Below are 18,479 nucleotides of genomic sequence, written 5' to 3'. Positions count from 1 at the left end.
TTAGGAAAAAAGTCAAGTGCAAGGGAAGGAACTCGCCTTGGGAGTGGGGCTCCCAGGAAGAGTGAGGCGGGAGACAGCGGAGTTTCATGTTGAGACTTTCAGCACTATTTCCTTTTCAAACTACGTACCTGTATTACTCTGCTTTAAATGACTTTTGAGAAACATTAACTGCCTCAAAAAAAGTACTCTTAAATGCTTATATTTGTATACTTGAATAATTTGTTAGACACCACATGTCAAAATACCGTGTTTTAAAGTGAATGACGCGGCCGATATAATTCAGTTTACCTTTAGGAAAACTCTTACCCCTTTCTCTGGATACTAGATGTCTGCTAGTTTCTGGAAACTAAAATAGGAAAGAGTTGCCTCCGCGTATGTGGAGAAGAGGCCTCCCTCCAGTCCGAGAGGCGGTCCCAGGAAGCACTCACAATGCGGCCCTTCCCACGCTGCACCTGTCCGCCAGGTCTCCAAGCATATGCCCTGCAGAGCGCGGTCGACGGGTAGAAAGGAGAAGCCTCAAGCTATCTGTGTGCCTTTGGAGTTTAAGAGCCGAAAAATACATTCAAAAATAGCTGCCCTTTTCAAAGTATCAAACTAATCATGAGTCATCTTGTTTGTTTTTGATAAGTTCCCCAGTTTCCTTTTTGCCCTAAAGATAGGCACTGTTCTGTGATGTGTATTTTCGGACACCAAACGGGGGGTTTTCCACACCTGTTCTCCAGTTTTCCGATACCAACTCGGTGTCCAACAATTCAACTCCAATTCTGACTCTCTCTGGAGTCAGCATCCGACCCCACAGGCTAAGGGGTCCCACAGACCCGCTCCCACTTCATACACTAGTCCTAAATTAGGTGCCCAAGCCATCCTCCCTTCTGCCCAGCAAAATACAAATTCACAGGTTCCCACAACGCATCCCCCAGGTTCAGTAATTTGTTAGAACAGCTCACAGAACTTAGGAAAGCACTGCATTCACTGTCACCAGTTTATTATAAAGGATACAACCCAGGAACAGCCAAGAGATGCATTGGGCAGTGTATGTGGGAATTGGGTGCTGAGCTCCCAGGCCCTCTCCGGGTGCTCTGCCCTCTCTGCCCCTGCAAGTGATCATGAACTCAGAAGCGCTCTGAACCCTATCATTTAGGGGTTCTTACGGAGGTGTCGGTAGGTGAACACGGTTGATTCAATCATCGACCGTTGGCAGTTGAGGTCCATTTCCAGCGTCTGAGCACAGGAAGCCTTGTAGGTGTTGACGAGGAATTTGGTTGCTCAGGAAAATGGACCAAGGGACACAAGTGGCAGTGGGGACACGCGTGGTAGTGGGTGACTGCAGGGATCCAGGCGGAGACCGGTGGTTTGGGTTAGGATGGCCCTGCTGAAGCTGGAAGAACATGGACGACACAGGAGACGTCAGTTAGCGAGCCAAGACCTACTGGTGGGTCCAGTGTGGAGAAGGTTGAGGATAAAAGCAGAGTTTTCTGGCTGATAAACAGAGGGGCGGTGGCGTTCCCCACCCCCCAAACCAGAATGGACGTGGCGGGTAGGAGCCAAGACGTCCTGTCTTGTAAATGTTAAGTGTGACGTGTTCATTAGGCAGTCACGAGGGGGCGTTGGGGCAGCAGCCGGATCTTCCAGAAGTAGCCCGAGCCGCAGATTACTCTCGGGTCAAGGTGTGACTAGAAGAGAGAACCCGGGACTGAGCCCCAGCTCCGAGGAACTCTGGTACAAACAGGGCAGGCTGGCTCGCGAGAGTGTGACCCCCAGCTGGAGGAGGAGAAGCGGCCAGTGAGGGAGGAGAGCGGGGCAGCTGGTTCAGGGAGGGGTGAGGCGGGGTTGGAGGGATGAGGACCCAGAAATGCCGCCGGACTCGGAGATGCGGAGGAGCGGACACGGACGCCAGAGCAGTGGTGAAGAGAAGGAAACAGCTGCTGGGGACAACTGCTTTGGAGGAATTGGGGTGCAGAGAGGAACAAACAGCGGGACGGTAGCCGAAAGGACTGCGCCGCACGTCTTGCTGTTCAAGATGGGACGTAGCGGAGCACGTTTTATGTTGCTGATGGGGGGTGGAATCGAACAGAGAAGGAGAGGCTGATACTACTGGGGAGAAAGCGTGTTACTGAGAGAAAATAATCCTGAGGACCGTGAGAACGGATAAGATGTGTCAGAGGCACTCAGTTGGCATAGGCGAAGCGGCCTTTCCTTGTTAGGAGTGGGGAGGGGAAAAGAAGGTGAGTACGGGGGCGGTGGGGGCAGTGGCTTCCCGGTTGGAAGATGTAGTGGATTCCCACCCGAGGACTTCCCTTTTCCCGGGAAAAGAGGGGGGCAGCTACGCAGGGCCATGGAGAAGGCCTGAAATTCCCCAGAGGAAGCAGGGCAGGAGTGCTGGGTGCTGAGCGCCCGCCTAGGGGTTCGGATGGCTCCTAAGACGCTTTGCCCCTCCTTGTAAGTTCAGAGCCGATCTTGGGTGCTGGGGGAGAGCTTCATCTACCTGTTAGGAAATGTCATCGTTGTCTCAGCCGCACGTCCCCCCACCTCCCCAGCGTTTCTGTGACGTGATTTCAGACAGGCGAGCCCGTCGTGCGCTCGCTCAGATGTCTGCATCATTTCTGTTTTAATGCAACACCTGTCCCTGCGTGGTGGTCTGCAAAGCAAAAATAGGTGACAGTGTTCAGTGGGAGAGGATCTTGATTGGCCGGAAGTAAGAGTAGTGTAACTCTTTCAGGTCTGTGACGAGAAGTTATTACAGAGGTGCCGCGGGAGCACTCCTCGTCTACGACATCACCAGGTAACGTGACCCCTCCCGCCCCAGTCCCCACCCCCGGTAGAAGAGGCAGCCCTGCTCCCCGGAGCCTGGTCTTGCCAAAGCGCACCTGCGTGCAGTGTGTGCTTTGTGCCTGGGCTTCTGGAATCCCCTCGGCCCCTTCATCCGGGGCTTTAGAGGTGTCTGAGCCAGCCACTGCTGCCCCTTTGCCATGTAAGGAAATGCATCAGTGAGGTTTTAGATAAAGCATCCCCAGCGGTTCATTATGTTTCTTAGCTTGATGCTTTGACACATTCCTCAAGGTTCCCAAAGTGAATGTTTAGGTGTGGTAAATTATTAGAAGTCATCGATGTCGACGAAGGGTGAGGGCCCAGGCTCTGGGCTCTGACCGCCTGGGTTCGCATGCAGCTCTGGGCGGCTAGCTGGGTGGTCCTCGGGGAGGGTGCCGTAGCGTCTGGACTTCAATGTCCTGGTCCGTTACAGGGAGCGCTGATAATTGCGTAAGACTTGGGAGGTTTGCAGCTGGTTAAATCGGTTGGTGTAAGGCTCTTGGCACATCATAAGGATCTGAGTGCACTGTCACCCACATATCACGAATTAAATTAGAAATTTGGTTCCTTGGTCTCACTTGCCCCATCTCGAGGGCTCAGTAGCCTCATGGGACTGGTGGCTGCTGAATTGGACGGTACGGATTATAGAACATTCTTGTCCTTGCAGAAGTCCCATCAGACAGCACTGATCTCAGTGTGTGCTGGCACCACCTTAACGTTTATTTATTTTTGACACAGAGAGAGACAGAGCATGAATGGGGGAGGGTCAGAGAGAGGGAGACACAGAATCTGAAACAGGCTCCAGGCTCCGAGCTGTCAGGACAGAGCCCGATGCGGGGCTCGAACTCACGAACCGCGAGATCATGACCTGAGCCGAAGTCGGCCGCTTAACCGACTGAGCCACCCAGGCGCCCCCGGCACCACCTTAAAAATGTCATCTATACCCTATCATCTGGCAGCTCTTTCCGGTAGGAACTTGCCCAAAGAGTGTCACCTTGCTGCTGTGACACCCAGTCTGTATGTTCGGAAGGAGGCACGCTGGCAATGAGGTGGCAGCTCCTGGCCCGGCCCTGCCGCACTCGCTCAGGCAGTGAAGGGCTCAGCTTGCCAACTGCAAAGTCATCAGGCTAAGTAATCTGCCCGCAGGGCAGATGTGTCCCTGAATGTATCCGGACAGAAGACGGCAGATGGCGGAGCTGGTCCTGGAGTCCGACGGACCCAGTCAAGTCCTGGCTCCGCCACTGGCTGCTTGTGTGACTTTGGGCAACTTAATTAATCTCTCCGGGCCTTAGGTTTCTCATGGAAAAGGGAGGTAGAGTTTATGCACAGAGTCTTTATAAAGAATGTGATAAATTCCTACAAAGTACGAGCATGCCGCACGGACCTGCTACATGATAGCAGCTACCTGTTAGAACTTGCTTCCCCACGTTGCACACAACTGAGCCTAGAGCTAAGAGCTCAATAAATATTAGCAAAATGAATAAAGGAACTTCTGTTTCCTTTTGCACCGATTGGGCAAAAACAAATAGCAAAGTATCTGACTTGCTGTCGCCATTTTTCTGGAAGAAAAACAAACCCTATGGCGTGGTGTGTAATTGAGCGTTCAGGTTACCTGAGTAACCTTAAAGGTTGTTGACCTTACCCTGACATGTTTAAAAGCAGTGTGAGTAGTGTGAATGATTGGAAAGAGTTGCTAGTTTTATAAAAAACATGTATTATTTTCACAATCTTATATTATGCAGCCGAGAAACCTACAATGCGCTTACTAATTGGTTAACAGATGCCAGAATGCTAGCGAGTCAGAACATTGTGATCATCCTCTGTGGGAACAAGAAGGACCTGGACGCAGATCGTGAAGTTACTTTCTTAGAAGCCTCCAGATTTGCTCAAGAAAATGGCAAGTGACCTTTTACTTGATACTACCGCTTTTCAAATGGGCGGATCTGGGGGTAACAACATTGCTTTGGGTTTACCGTATCTACTGAAATTTTAGGATTAAGCCGTACTTAAGAAATGTGAGATCTCCTGTGGTTTTTAGTAAATTTAGACTTACTTAACCTATTTTCACTGTATTCTGCCCACCAGGTTACGATGAGGATAAAAGCAAATGTGCAAATACTGTGTAATGACCTTTCAGTCCAAGGTCTTTGAACAGCCCAGGCTTTGGTCTAAAGTGAAATTTATAATATTAATTTTTAAAGGCCCTAATCAGGTGATGTCCTGTCCTTTTTCTCCCTCCCCTCTAATGTAATTTGGAGCTAAGTTGGTAAAATGTTAGATCTAAATAGAAGAGGAAGCAGTGGAAGAGATACTAGGCTTATTGGCTTTATTTTAGTTACATTAAATTAAAGTCATTTGGTTCTAGATGCCCTTGAAACCTCTATGATTTTCCCTACAGAACACCAGAGAGCGACACATAAAATTAATGGTTGCTTATAGATCACAAAACGATCAGAATTTAGACATTTTAAATAATTTTTAGAACCAGTCAAGAACTAAAATATCCTAGCGCCAATTGTCCCTTGGAGTCTAGGACTACCAAATTACACTCTTACAGATTGGTGTTGTGCTAAGAAAATAAGCATGGGAGAAGAACCTAAGCCATCGTGAGTTTGGAAAGAAACCATTTAGAAATACAGAAGCAAGGCGAGCCGGCCTCCCCACTGGGGTAGTAAGCGCCCCGGTGGATACGAAGAGTATTAATTCATAGAAGGCCTCTTCGCCGTCAGCATGACAAGCTGCCGTGTAGTCCCTTCCAAAATGAAAAACCTTTCGGTTGTATCCATGGTGACATGAAGAATATTTGGAGGATCTCCATCTCGTGTCGACAGCTGGGCCTTCTCTAGCAGCCTGCTTCCTTACCAAACGCTGGAGCTCGCACAGTCTCTCCAGTAGACTTGAGTGCTAACACAAGGTGTCTCCCGCTTTTCAGGAAAGCATAGATGTCTTCTAACATTTAAAAAGCCGTATTTACATTTATTGATTTTATTTGCAGAAATATGTGGTTCCTAAGTAATAAATTCCTTTTTTGCCTGCTGTTCGAAGAGAATTCTGAACAGGCTGTCCGTTATTGAATTGTGATCGTCCTCTAAACATGGCTTCGTGTTTTGTTTGATGTCACTTTTAGAGCTGATGTTCTTGGAAACAAGTGCACTAACGGGGGAGAATGTGGAAGAGGCCTTTGTACAATGTGCAAGAAAAATACTTAACAAAATTGAATCAGGTAAAAAGTTTTCCATCAATAAACTTTTCTTCAGCGTATTTTACTGTCTAGCCCAGCAGTATCACCTTTTAGTTTTCCAGGAGTGATTTAGTCCAGGAGTGTTCTCTCTACATCCGCCAACCTAAAATTGCCATTTACGGTTTTGAAGGCGTTGTGCACATGGCTGAGGTGAAACCCCACCCTTGTTCGTAGTGGCTTCCATGGCCCACTGGTGACAGAGGATGGGCAGTCGGGGCCTCAGTGGGTGTTGGCTTTCAGAACCCCGGCCTTTTTGGGATCCATCGCTTCGAGGAGGAAGATTGGAGCTCTGTTCGCTCTCTGACCACAGCTCACTAGCCCTGCTGGGCCACGGTCATGTGGCGTGATGGTGGACCGCCTGCGTGAGGTTAAGGAAGTTATGGGTACATGCACGATGTTGGTACTTGAAGCTTGTACCTCGTGGATAGTTTATTTCTGAAGCTAACTGAGCGTGCTTCGGTAGTAACGCGTCTCATTATTTTGTTGTATTTGTCGCTTCAGTAAAAATGAGTTTAAAATAACCTGGGGCTCCGGGGTGGCTCTGCCAGTTGAGTGTCCGACTTTGGCTCAAGTCATGGTCTCACGGTTCGTGAATTCGAGCCCCGCTTGCGTTCTCTGCTCTCGGTGCAGAGCCTGCTTCAGATCCTCTGTCTCCCTCTCCTCGCCTGCTTGCACACACTCTCTTTCTCTCTCTCTAAAATAAAGTTTTTTAAAAAAACATAAAAAAATAAAATAACCCTAGTTTAGGCAGCTGACAAAATAGTATGTAGTTGTCATTATTAAAGTTGAGTTTTATTAAGGTACCGAAATTATATGTAGACGTTCACTTTTTAATTGATTCACTCAAATATCTGAAGGTTGGTTCTTTGTCAGGTGCTAGGATACAAAAACGAATTAATCATAACCCTTGCCCTCAAGAAACTGTCTTTCATGAGACACATCAAAAGATCATTACAATATGGTGTGGAGGATACAATAATTGGGAGGCGCATAGAATCCTGGGGTCGCACAGAGAAGGGGAACCTGCCCAGCCAGGTCACGGAGGTGGTGTCCCTCCAAGGGGAGGTGATAACCGAGCCCAGTCTTTTCGAAATGTAGGAATGAGCCAGCCTAGGGAGTGGAGAGGAGGGTAGTCCAACAGAAGGGACAGCAGGAGTTGAGACTGGCAGAAAATGACCGCAAAGTTGAAATCACTAGAACAGAGAGACTACAGTGGGAGGGTGGCAGGGGAGAAGGTTGGAGACAGGCACCCGCCAGGCCAGTGATTCTCATCAAGGATCTGGAACTTTGTCCTGTGGGTTACTGAGTCTCACCTCTGGCTGTCCACTAGAGTCACCTGGGACACGAAAATTTAGATCCCAGGCCCCACCTCTTGAGATGCTGATTAATTGGGCTGAAGCATAGTCTGGGCATCAGCATTCTAAAAGCCCTCGTATGTGATTGACTCTAGCGCTCCTCCAGGATTGAGAACCACGGCTGTACGGGATGGGAAGCTATTCAGGGATGGGAGCAGCGAGTGGTAAGGTCAGGTCGGGACCTGAGATACATCATGCATGTAGGCGGCCACGTCGAGGACAGAGTGAAAGAACAGGACTAGAGACCGGGAGAGCAATTAAGGCATTTTTGAGTAATCCAAGTAAAATATGACTGATTAAAGCTTTAAGGAGGATGTGGAAGTAACGATAAGGAGATATAGATGAATCTAAGAAATATTTTGGTAGCAGCGTCATGTGACTCCAATGCTAAATAGTAGGGCAGTTGGTTTTGGGGTGAGGGGGGCGGTGAGGCGGTGGGGTCGGGAAGGCATGAGGAGCCAAGGATAACTAGATGTCACACTTGGGTAACTCGGTAAAGAGATGTCATTAAGCCAGAGGATAAGCGGGCTCAAGGGAATGAAGGGGAGTCCGTTTCTGATGGGTTCCCTTTGCAGTGCCACTGGTACAACAAGCACGTGCAGTTACAAGCTCTGGGGAGAGGTCTGGGCTGCCGGTGTCCATTTGGGATTCATCAGTACGTAGGAGTAGTCGAAACTACGGAAGGAACGTGATCATCCGAGAGCAGTTGAGAGTGAGAAAAGCAGTGATCAAAAGCAGAGCCTTGGAGACCGAGAGAGAAGAGGAGGAACCTACAAAAGAGAAGGAAATGGTCAGAGATGTCTGGAAAGAACCAGGGGAAAGCGGGTATCATCTCAGCCCAAACACTAAGCGAGTCAAAGACTTGTTCGCGATCGAGTGAGATGGAGACCAGTCTGATAAGCTAAGAACTAAGCTAAGAAATAGCCACAGGGGTGGGTAATAGGAAGTCACTGATCATCTTCATCAAGAACAGCTCCAGCAGAATTATGAAAATAGAAGACAGCAAATGAGGAACAAAGAGGAAGTGAGAAAGCAGAGTGAGTTTTGATTCCTCTCTTGAGGAAGAAGGTACTGGTATGGCAGGGTACAAAGGGGTAAAGAGGTTTCGGTGATGGAAGACATTTTAGCATTTCTAAGTGCCGAGAGAACATGAGGTAGAAAGTAAAGGAGAGGAGGTAGGGAGAGGGCATGACAGGGAAAGTAGGGCACTGGGTGAGGTAGTGGGAGAGAGGGTCGAGGGCCCAGATACAAGAGAGGGACACTTCATCCTTCTGGGTTTTCTTGATCTGAAAACAGAATATTTTTTCTTTATGAAATTTGGCACAAAAACTGTTACTTTTAAAGACTCTATAACATACATTGTTATTAAAATTGACTTGGTGTTGAGTGTTGCCAAGCTCAGCCTGAGGTTTCATTTAATTACCTTGCCGCCTTAATACTGCATCCATGAATATAGTACACATAAGTTGACTCATATAAAACTTTCAAGGTCTATTTCTTCTGAGATCCTCAAAATCATAATTATGTCTAGGTGAAAGAATATAAAGATATTAGTTAAAATTTTTCAGCAGTATTTTTAAAATATGGTTCAAAAGCCATCATTTCCTCCTCTTTTTTTTCTTTTTTTACACAAAAGTTAGCCTGCTATAAATTCTGCTGCATCTTGCTTTTTGTACTTAACTAGATCTATGGATGATTACAAATCAACATACAGAGACTTCCCTATACATACATATGCTAAGGTACACATGTACGTATTTTGTGTGCACATGTAATATTCAGTTGTCTGTGTTGCCATAATGTATTTAACCAGTCTACTTTGGACATTTGCTGTCACAGATAATACTGCAGTAAATAACCTTTTATATTCTCGTTTCGCATGTGCGGAGTGTGTGTGTAGGATAAGTTCCCAGGAGTGGAATTGCCAGGTCAAAGAACCTAAGCATTTGGATATTAGGTTGAGGCTGTCACATTCCTGCTATATATGAGGAATGGAGCCCCACTCTAATGAATAGAAGTGCTTATTGCACTAAAGCCACGCCCACGGGGGATATTACCACACTTGGGTTCGTACCATTCTGGTAAGTAGGCAGTGGTCTGCTTGTAGTTTAATTGGAAATTAATTTAGTTTTGTGTACATACTGCGTTCACATAATTCCAAATTCAAAAAATACAAAAGAGGATACAGCGAAAGTCTCCCTCCACACCCCTCTCGTGGCCCCTAGCCATCTAAAACTCCTTCTTTTTTTTTTTAACGTTTATTTATTTTTGAGACAGAGAGAGACAAAGCATGAATGGGGAGGGTCAGAGAGAGGGAGACACAGAATCTGAAACAGGCTCCAGGCTCTGAGCCATCAGCACAGAGCCCGAGGCGGGGCTCGAACTCACGGACCGCAAGATCATGACCTGAGCCGAAGTCGGCCACTTAACCGACTGAGCCACCCAAGCGCCCCTAAAACTCCTCCTTAAAGCCAGCCGTTATTATCACTTCTTTATATATCCTTCCAAAGGTATTTTTATGCCCATGCAAGAAAACGTGTATATGGTTTTACTCCTTTATTCAGAACATTGGGTTTTTTTTTTAATGTTTATTTATTTATTTTGAGAGCGTGTGAATGGTGGAGGGACAGGGAGAGAGGGAGTGAGAATCCCAAGCAGGCTCCACACTGTCAGTGCAGAGCCCGGTGCAGGGCTCAAACTCATAAACCGTTAGATCATGACTGGAGCCAAAATCAAGAGTCAGATGGTCAACTGACTGAGCCACCCAGACCCCCCTCAAAACACTGTTTACACACAGTGTTCTGCACTTTGCTTTTTTCATTGAATATATTTGGGGCACCACAGAAACATAAAAACTTCTTTTAAAGAAGACTTGCTTGGTCCTTAGGTGAGCTGGACCCAGAAAGAATGGGCTCTGGTATTCAGTACGGAGATGCTGCCTTGAGACAGCTGAGGTCACCACGTCGCGCACAGGCCCCAAGTGCTCAGGAGTGTGGTTGTTAAAAGCAGCACAGGAGTGCACAGGTAGGTACTCACATCACGGATCTTGGCTGACACAACCTTGTACTCTTCGTTACTTGGGCGTTCTATACATGCTTAGCTGTAAAGGTTGCTGTCGCTTTTTGCAGCTACGTTGAAATGGAGAGGTGATTGTATCATTAAAATTAGGTGTTTTCAACAACAGCGTTGAAACATTCTTCTCAAGCTCACATGGAACATTCACCAAGATAGACAACATTCGGAGCTATAAAACACACCTTAACAAATTTAAAAGAATAGAAATTACACAGTGTCTTCTCTTAGACCACAATGGAATTGAACTAGAAATCAATAACAGAGAGATAACTGGAAAATCCAAAATCTGTGGAGGTTAAACAGCATAGTTTTAAATAACTCGTGGGTCAAGGAAGAAATCTCAAGAGGAACTTAAACACATTTGGAATTAAATGAAAATCAAAACTGCTTATCAAAATGTGGAATGTGGTGTAAGCATTGTTAGAGGGAAATTTATAGCATTGAATAGATAATTAGAAAAGAAGAAAGATCTAAAAATCCGTCATCTAAGTGTCCACCATCAGCAACTGGAAAAAGAAGAGCAAATTAAATTCAAAGTAGGCAGAAGAAATAATAAGAACTAGAGCAGAAATCAATGAGATTCAAACCAAGAAATCAATAGAGAAAAATGAACAAAATCAAAGCTGATTTATTGAAAAAGATCAATACAATCAATAACCTTGTAGCCAGGCTAATTAAGAAAAAAGAGAGACATAAATTACTAATATCAGAGATGAAAGAGGGGAATCACTGCAGATCCTATGGACATGAAAAGGATAGTAAAAGAACACTATGCCCACAAGTTTGATAATACAGATGAAACAGACCAATTCCTTGAAAGACCTATTTGCCAAAACCCAAGAAAAAAAATAGACAATTTGACTAAGTCTACATCTATTAAAGAAACTGAACCAATGATTAATAATCTTCGAAAATAGAAAACACCAGGCCCAGATGGGTTCACTGGTGAGTTCTACCATTTAAGGAAGAAATTACACCATTTCTCTACAATCTCTTCCACAGGACAGAAGCAGATGGAATACTTGCTACTCGTTCTACGAGACCAGCGTTACCCTAATTCCAAAACCAGACAAAGACATGACAAGAAAGCTACAGACCAGTACCTCTCATGAATATAGATGCAAAAATCCTCAATAAAATTTTAGCAAATCAAAGCCAACACTGTACAAAAAGAATTCTATGCCACTTCCAAGTGGGATTTATCCCAGGTATGCCAGGCTGGTTCAACATTCCAAAATCAGTTAATGTAATCCTTCATATCCATGGGCTAAAGAAGAAAAATCACCCGATCACATCAAGAGAAAAATCATTTGACAAAATCCAACACCCATTCATGATGAAAATTCTCAGTAAACTATGAATAGAGGGGAATTTCCTCAACGTGGGGAAGAGTATCTACAGAAAACTGCTAACATCATTAAACTTGAAGTTTTCCAATTCATAACAAGACACAAGGAAGGATGTCTCCGCTCACCGCTCCTTTTCAGCATCATCCTGGAAGTTCTAGCTCATGCAGTAAGACAAAAAAGGAAATAAAAAGTACACAGATAGGGAAGGAAGAAATTAATGTCTTTGTCCACAGATAACATGGTTATCTATGTGGAAAATCCAAAAGAATCCACAAGCTCCTACGCAAGCAGTTATACGGCAAGGCTATATGGCAAGATACAAGGTTAATAGACAAAACTCAATCACTTCTCTATATACCAGCAATGAACAAGTGCAGTTTGAAATTAAAAACACAATACTGTGTATATTAGCATTCAAGAAAAGGAAATATTCGGGTCTAATTCTAACAAAATACGTATAAGATCTATATTAGGAAAAACCAAAGTGATTCTAAAGTTGACACGGAGTGACAGAAGACCCAGAACAAGCAGCACTGTATTGAAGGAGAAGAACAAAGCTGGACGACCATAGATCCTGGACTTCAAGACACTATTCAGCTATGGTCGTCCATACAGTTTGGTATGGATGAAAGCATGAACAAAGAGATCAGTGGACCAGAACAGAGAGCTCAGAAATACACCCACGTCAATATAGTCAGCTGATCTTTGATGAAGGAGCAAAGATGGTCCTTTCAACAGACGGTGCTAGAACAAGTGGCTAGCCACGTGCAAAAAAAAAAAAAAAAAAGACTCTAGACACCACACACACACACACACACACACACACACACACACACACTCCTACCCCTTACCCCCCTTTTCGCAAAGATTAAATCAAAATGGATTACAAACCTAAATGTAAAACATAAAACTATAAAACTCCTACAGGATAACGTAGGGGAAAAACCTAGGTGATCTTCAGTGTAATGATGACTTTGTAGATACAGCACCAAAGGCACCATCCACGAAAGAACCAGTCAATAAGCTGGGTTTCATTACAAAACTTGTGCTCTAGGAAAGACACCAAGAGAGTCAGAAGACAAGCCACAGACTGGGAGAAAATATTTCTGAAAGACATCTAGTTAAGGATTGTTATCCAAATAATACAAAGAACCCTTAAAACTTAACAGAAAACAACCCAGTTTATAAATGGGCCAAAGACCTTAGCAGACACCTCACCAAAGACGACGTACCATAGATGTCAGTATACGACAAGATCGTGCACATCATATGTCATCAGGGAAATGCAGATTAAAACAACGATGAGGTACCACCACAGCATACTTACTAGAATGGCCAAAATAAAAGACGCGCACAACACCAGATGCTAGCGAGGACGTGGAGCGGGAGAACTGTCATACGTCCCTACTGGGGATGCAAAATGGTCCAGCCGCTTTGGAAGACAGCGCGGCAGCTCTTAGAAGACTAAACATTCTCCTACGATGTGATCCGGCAGTCTCACTTCTTGGTATTTACCCAGAGGAGTTGAAAACACAAAAATCTGCACGTGAACGCTTAAAGCAGCTTTATTCATAATTACCAAAACTTGGAAACAAGTGAGATGTCCTTCAGCAAATGGATCACTGAACTATGGTACATCCAGGCAATGGACAATTCAGCGCTAAAGAAAAAACAAAACAAAACAAAAACTCTCAAACCATGAGAAGGCTACATATACTGTATGCTTCCAACAAGATGACATTCTGGAAAAGGCAAAACTATGAAGATAATTAAAAGATCAGGGGTTGGGGTTGGGAGGGATGAATAGGCAGGGCCTAGAGGATATTTGGGGCAGTGAAAATACTCTCTATGATACTGTAACGATGGATACGTTTCATTATATATTTGTCCAAACCCATACAATGTACAGCATCGAGTTAACCGTAGTGTAAATAATGGACTCGGGGGGATGACGATGTGTCAGTGCAGCTTCATCCCTGGTAACAAATGTTCCACTCTGGTCTGGGATGCTGATCACGGGTGAGGCTCTGCATGTATGAGGGGCAGCGGGTATTTGGGAAACTGGGAAATCTATGAACTTTCCCCTCACTTTTGTCGTGAACCTCAAACTGCTCCCAAAAAGTAAAATCTTAGTAAGAAGAAAGTCCTAAAGCAACCGCTACAATAACATGACGAAGAGTTTTGGCTCATTAACCAACATAGGAATGAGAAGGAAATAAACACATAATTAATCTAAATAACCAAAAAGAAGGCAGAAAGAGGAAAGGGAGAGTAAGGAACAGATCAGACAAACAGAAATAGGAAATGGTAGATTAAACTCTACAAATTAAAAAAAAAAATGTTCTGCTTAAAAGAATGTAAACTTTAGGCTCTTAGAAAGAAAGGAAGGGTGGTCGTTGATGGGAGTAATTGAGATAGAAATTCTTCTGCCTTTGTATCAATACGGAGACTTTTTTGGGTTAAGTGAAGTCTAAATGTGTCTGTTGCTAAAATAGGCTTTTTTTTTAATAAAATTTGCAAGTAGAGATCGTAGCTTCGTAAAGCTTCCCTTTTCCCATTTGCCACAGTGGACTTTTTTATGCACCTGCAACATCATCTAACAGGTGTACGTGACGTTTAAGTGGAGTAGGAAGATCTGTCCACCAAGTCCCTATGGGACTTTAAGCTGTATTTGCCTGCACATTTATAGTTACGCGGATTTCTAAATTGTTCTTCGTATTTTTTAGGTGTTCAGGTGTTATTTGGGGCACAGTTGTCGGAGCTTGAAGAAGAAGTTTTTTACCACCGTCTTTTTCTACTTTATACAGAAGTAGATATTCCTGCGAAGAAGAATTCATTTGGGGTGATATGCAAGCTAGTAGATGTGGCACAGCAAATGATATAATAAATCTCATTAAATGGACAGTTACCGTTAGAGGTATACATGTATGTAAAAATTTTCTGGTCCATATTTTCCCTTTCATCTTTGGTTTAAATCCTCACTGTGTGCTGTATATAGACTCTTACTCAATACGTCTCCACGGCATGGTATCTGATGTAGGATCTGTTAGAACGTTGCTCCCAGTGCAGTCTAAAATTTTATTTTTCTTTATCGTCTGAACTAAAACCTGTCGATGGCGAGTGTACTTTGATCATCCTGTCAGCTACATTGCACAGTTGGTTATATTGATGACCCGGTATTCGAAGACTCTGGCATTGACGGCCAGTGAGATGCTTCTTTACTTCCCATTTGCCACGGTCCACAAAGTGTTTACGTAACCCACACTTGAAATACTAGACCAGTAGTTACTCAGACACGGAAATAAAATGGGAAATGGGAGTTTTTCCATGAACTTGACGCTTTCCAGCACTCTGTTGATTTTACAGCACCTTCGTCCAGATCGATTCAGGAAGCGTAGCCAGAGTACCTGCTGTGTTTTAGGCACTGTGATCAGCACTAAGGATTCTGTTACCTTTACCCAGGCTTACCAGGAAATCGATTCTGCTTTCGGCTGTTGGTAAATGCGACGGACGGTATAACTGGGGCCGCTCACCTGTTCCCCGTTTGCTGCTCTGTCTGGTCTCCCTGCTGGAAAACACTGTTCGTTACTGTGCTTTTCCTAGGATTCAGTGTATGACGTCACTGCCTCTTTTTTAAGTCTTTTATTGTTTTGTGTTCGTTTTAAGGAAACCCACTAAATCAAGTTAATATTAAAGGAATACCACTCATCAAGAAATTTCTGTATAGCTTTTGCTGAATACTGAAATGCCTTACTACGGTTATCAAGTTGACATGTTTTTAATTCACATAAGGTATATCGAAGTGTAAAATATATTGTATTACAAAGACTTGTTCTAATATTTTAAAATGTCGATGCAAAAAACATATAATAGAACTTTTCTTTAAAGTTGAAATACAGTATTATTTAAGGCCAAAAGGTTAAAAAGCATTCTTTACCTTATATATGTTCTTTCACTGTGACTTTTCGCTGCAGACTGATTGGTGGGTTTCACTGCCTTTCAGTTAGAAGCTGCCTACTGCTTTTGTTGTTTTATTTAATCAACAGAGCACAGTGGCACTAGAAACTCTGGGAGGTGACTTGGGTAAAAAGATCAGTATGTATCTGTTTTAGGCGTCTTAATTTTGCTTTTTTTTTTTTTTATTATTGCCTGGAATATTTTTGTTTTGAAAAGTCAGAAAATGAAGTAAGTTTTCAGACTGAACTACTACATGGACCTCGCTGGAAGAATGTTCGATTCGGCATCTCATTTATGATAGTTCTGCAGGCTGCTCATTTTTGAACAGCTCTTTGCATGGGATAGGAGCATGTCTGTTCTGCCACATCGCTTGATTCAAAAGCAAGAATTTTTAAAATAAGATGTTAACTTGGTTTACAAATGAGCCTATTAATTAAACCACAGGTACTGCATATAATTCCACATCGTTTGACCAATAAAAGTTGCTGGAGAACCAAACCATGGTGGTTCTTAATAAAGGCCTTTCAGGAAAAATGAAGAAGGGAGATAATTTAGTATATTGGTCAGTGGAGTGTTTTCCAACGCCCTCAACCAGTTCTCTGATTCTCCAGAGGTGTGAGGGGGGCGGCCTACAATTCAGTTCCAATATTCTATACCTAGAGATAGCATCAGATCCCACAGGTTACGGGCTTCGTCTGCCCCACCCCAGCATACACACACACACACACACACACACACACGCTTCAGATACCACTGGCACAGGGATGTGTTCTTGTTCCCCAACCTGGAACCTCATCACATCTTGTTGTTCAAGAGTTCAATCTCCAGCCTGCACCCCACCCTTCCCGAGTTGAGGTGGTGGGCCTGGAAGTTCCAGCCCCTCTAATCGTTTGGTCTTTCTGGTGACCAGTCCCATCCTGAGGCGCACGGGACCCCACCCTAAGTCACCTCATTAGCATAAACTCCAATGTGCTCAAAAGTGACACTTGGTGATTAACAGCAGACACCCCCATCGTGGAAATTCCAAGGGTTTTAGGAGCTCTGTGCTGGGAATCAAGGACGAAGACCAAATACATGTTGTTACATCATACGCCGGTAAATGTTATGTGTACGCTTTCCACGACTCACTACGTTTTCAGGATGCTCTCAATTCACGTTTCTAGAGAAGCGTTTTTTCAGTCGTCCTCGAAAAATACTCTAAACTCCATTTAGATTTGAAATTGTTTATTTTACAAGCCCAGCATTTAGTGAAAATGAGAGCATCCCAGGGTGGGAATCTGTAATGGTTTTGTTTTTTTTTTATAAAAAACATTTTTGGGGACTTATAAAAGAGTCTTTGAAGTCTCAAGGAACAGTGGTATTACTCAGAGTGAAGAATCTGATGTTAAAATAAAATTAAAAAAAAAAAACTTAAATGATTAGCAATTCACACTGCAAGCCAGTAGGGGGTTCTTAATTTTCTGTGAAGTTTATCCGTTTTTGTTTTTTGGGGGGTTTTGGGGGGTTTTTTTGTTTGTTTTTTTGAGGAGAGGATTAGAAGGACTTTAAAACACCTGTGAATTTTTTCATAATTTTTTTTCTGTGCCACTTGTAGAGTGAATCTCTTTAAAGACTAATCATTCTGCCTGTTCATGGACAGTCACAATTTGTCCCAGCTAGCCGTTGCTTGGTTAATTCCCAGTTGTATGAAATTCTTCAAGGAGTTGTTTGTAGACTTTTAGATTTAGCCGAGAACACTCACCAGGCTCAGGAAGACCCGTGGCTGAGGAAATGACGGCCATCGCCCTCTCAGGTTAGAAAATACTGCTTCTTGTTGGAAAAGAACAGTGTGATCAGGGGATCACCTTTGTTTTATCGACCTTTGCCCCACATTTTAATGCTGTAGCATTTGGAAACACCCAAGGCATCTGTCGTTTCACCCGAAAATAGTTGAGTGTGCGTCTCTGAAAAGAGTTTGTGATTTTATATAACACCAGAGCACTGGGGACTTCTCGAAAGACATTGATAACAAAGCCAAGAGTGGTTATGTTTATTGTTACCTTGCACTTACGTAAAGTTTTCTGCCATGTGTGGAAAAAGCAAAATGCACGTCTTTCATACAGTATTATCAGAGCATGTGGCTGATTGTACCAGAAGCTCTGTCCCTCAGCAGGGACAGCAGGGCAGCGGGCCTGCTCCCCACGGCCAGCATAGCATCGGAGTGGTTGGTGACCTTGCCGTATCGGTTAAGTATTTTCAGTATCCCCTCTGCCGGTGCAGTAGCATGAGAAATACTTCATTGAAATCATCCTAATGTGCTTATATCCCATTATGAAGAATGCATTTGACTTCGACTTACGCCAGCCAACTATGAGGTGGGTTGAGCCACACCATAAACTTGCAATAATGTCAACGTCTTTGTGTTAGAGGACATCATCCCTAAACTTCTGTGTAGATAAGCCTCTGCTCTGACTACTCGTTTCTGTAACTTCTGGGTGATGTGTAAGTTTCATTTTAAAGAAAGCTGGTGTGAAGCACACACATTGCTAAGTTTCTGAGTATTTTGCAGCCCCAAATATGGAAAATATCCAAAACATGGAAATAATTGCGTTCACTAAATATTTAAGGACCAGCTAACAATGTATGAAAGTGAAATGCTGATTTATGTTGGGTGGAGGGCCCTCAAATCATTTTACACTGAATTGTTTTGGTAAG

At 44.0% G+C, this 18,479-nt stretch overlaps 1 protein-coding gene and 1 long non-coding RNA gene across 2 annotated transcripts in view; one reads left to right on the top strand and one right to left on the bottom strand.

Annotated features, from left to right (window-relative positions):
* RAB4A (RAB4A, member RAS oncogene family) overlaps positions 1-16,283 on the top strand; it is a 45,453-nt gene extending 29,170 nt beyond the window's left edge. Inside the window, exons 4-8 of the mRNA XM_042907752.1 lie at positions 2,720-2,782; positions 4,551-4,705; positions 5,936-6,031; positions 10,292-10,428; positions 14,555-16,283. Of these exons, the coding sequence (XP_042763686.1) occupies positions 2,720-2,782; positions 4,551-4,705; positions 5,936-6,031; positions 10,292-10,407 (430 nt within the window). The 3' untranslated portion in view covers positions 10,408-10,428; positions 14,555-16,283. The remainder of the gene's footprint in view (positions 1-2,719; positions 2,783-4,550; positions 4,706-5,935; positions 6,032-10,291; positions 10,429-14,554) is intronic.
* On the bottom strand, positions 8,842-15,383 carry LOC122201770. The gene is made up of 4 exons (XR_006194329.1): positions 15,297-15,383; positions 13,408-13,488; positions 10,441-10,532; positions 8,842-8,931 (listed from the first exon to the last, which is right to left on the bottom strand). It is a non-coding gene; the product is annotated as an uncharacterized LOC122201770 (long non-coding RNA).
* Positions 16,284-18,479: the final 2,196 nt, after the last annotated feature.

Source organism: Panthera leo, chromosome D2 (genome assembly GCF_018350215.1).
Source record: "Panthera leo isolate Ple1 chromosome D2, P.leo_Ple1_pat1.1, whole genome shotgun sequence".
NCBI lineage: Eukaryota > Metazoa > Chordata > Mammalia > Carnivora > Felidae > Panthera > Panthera leo.
Note: the sequence above shows the minus strand (reverse complement) of the source record. Positions and strands in the feature narration are given on the sequence as shown.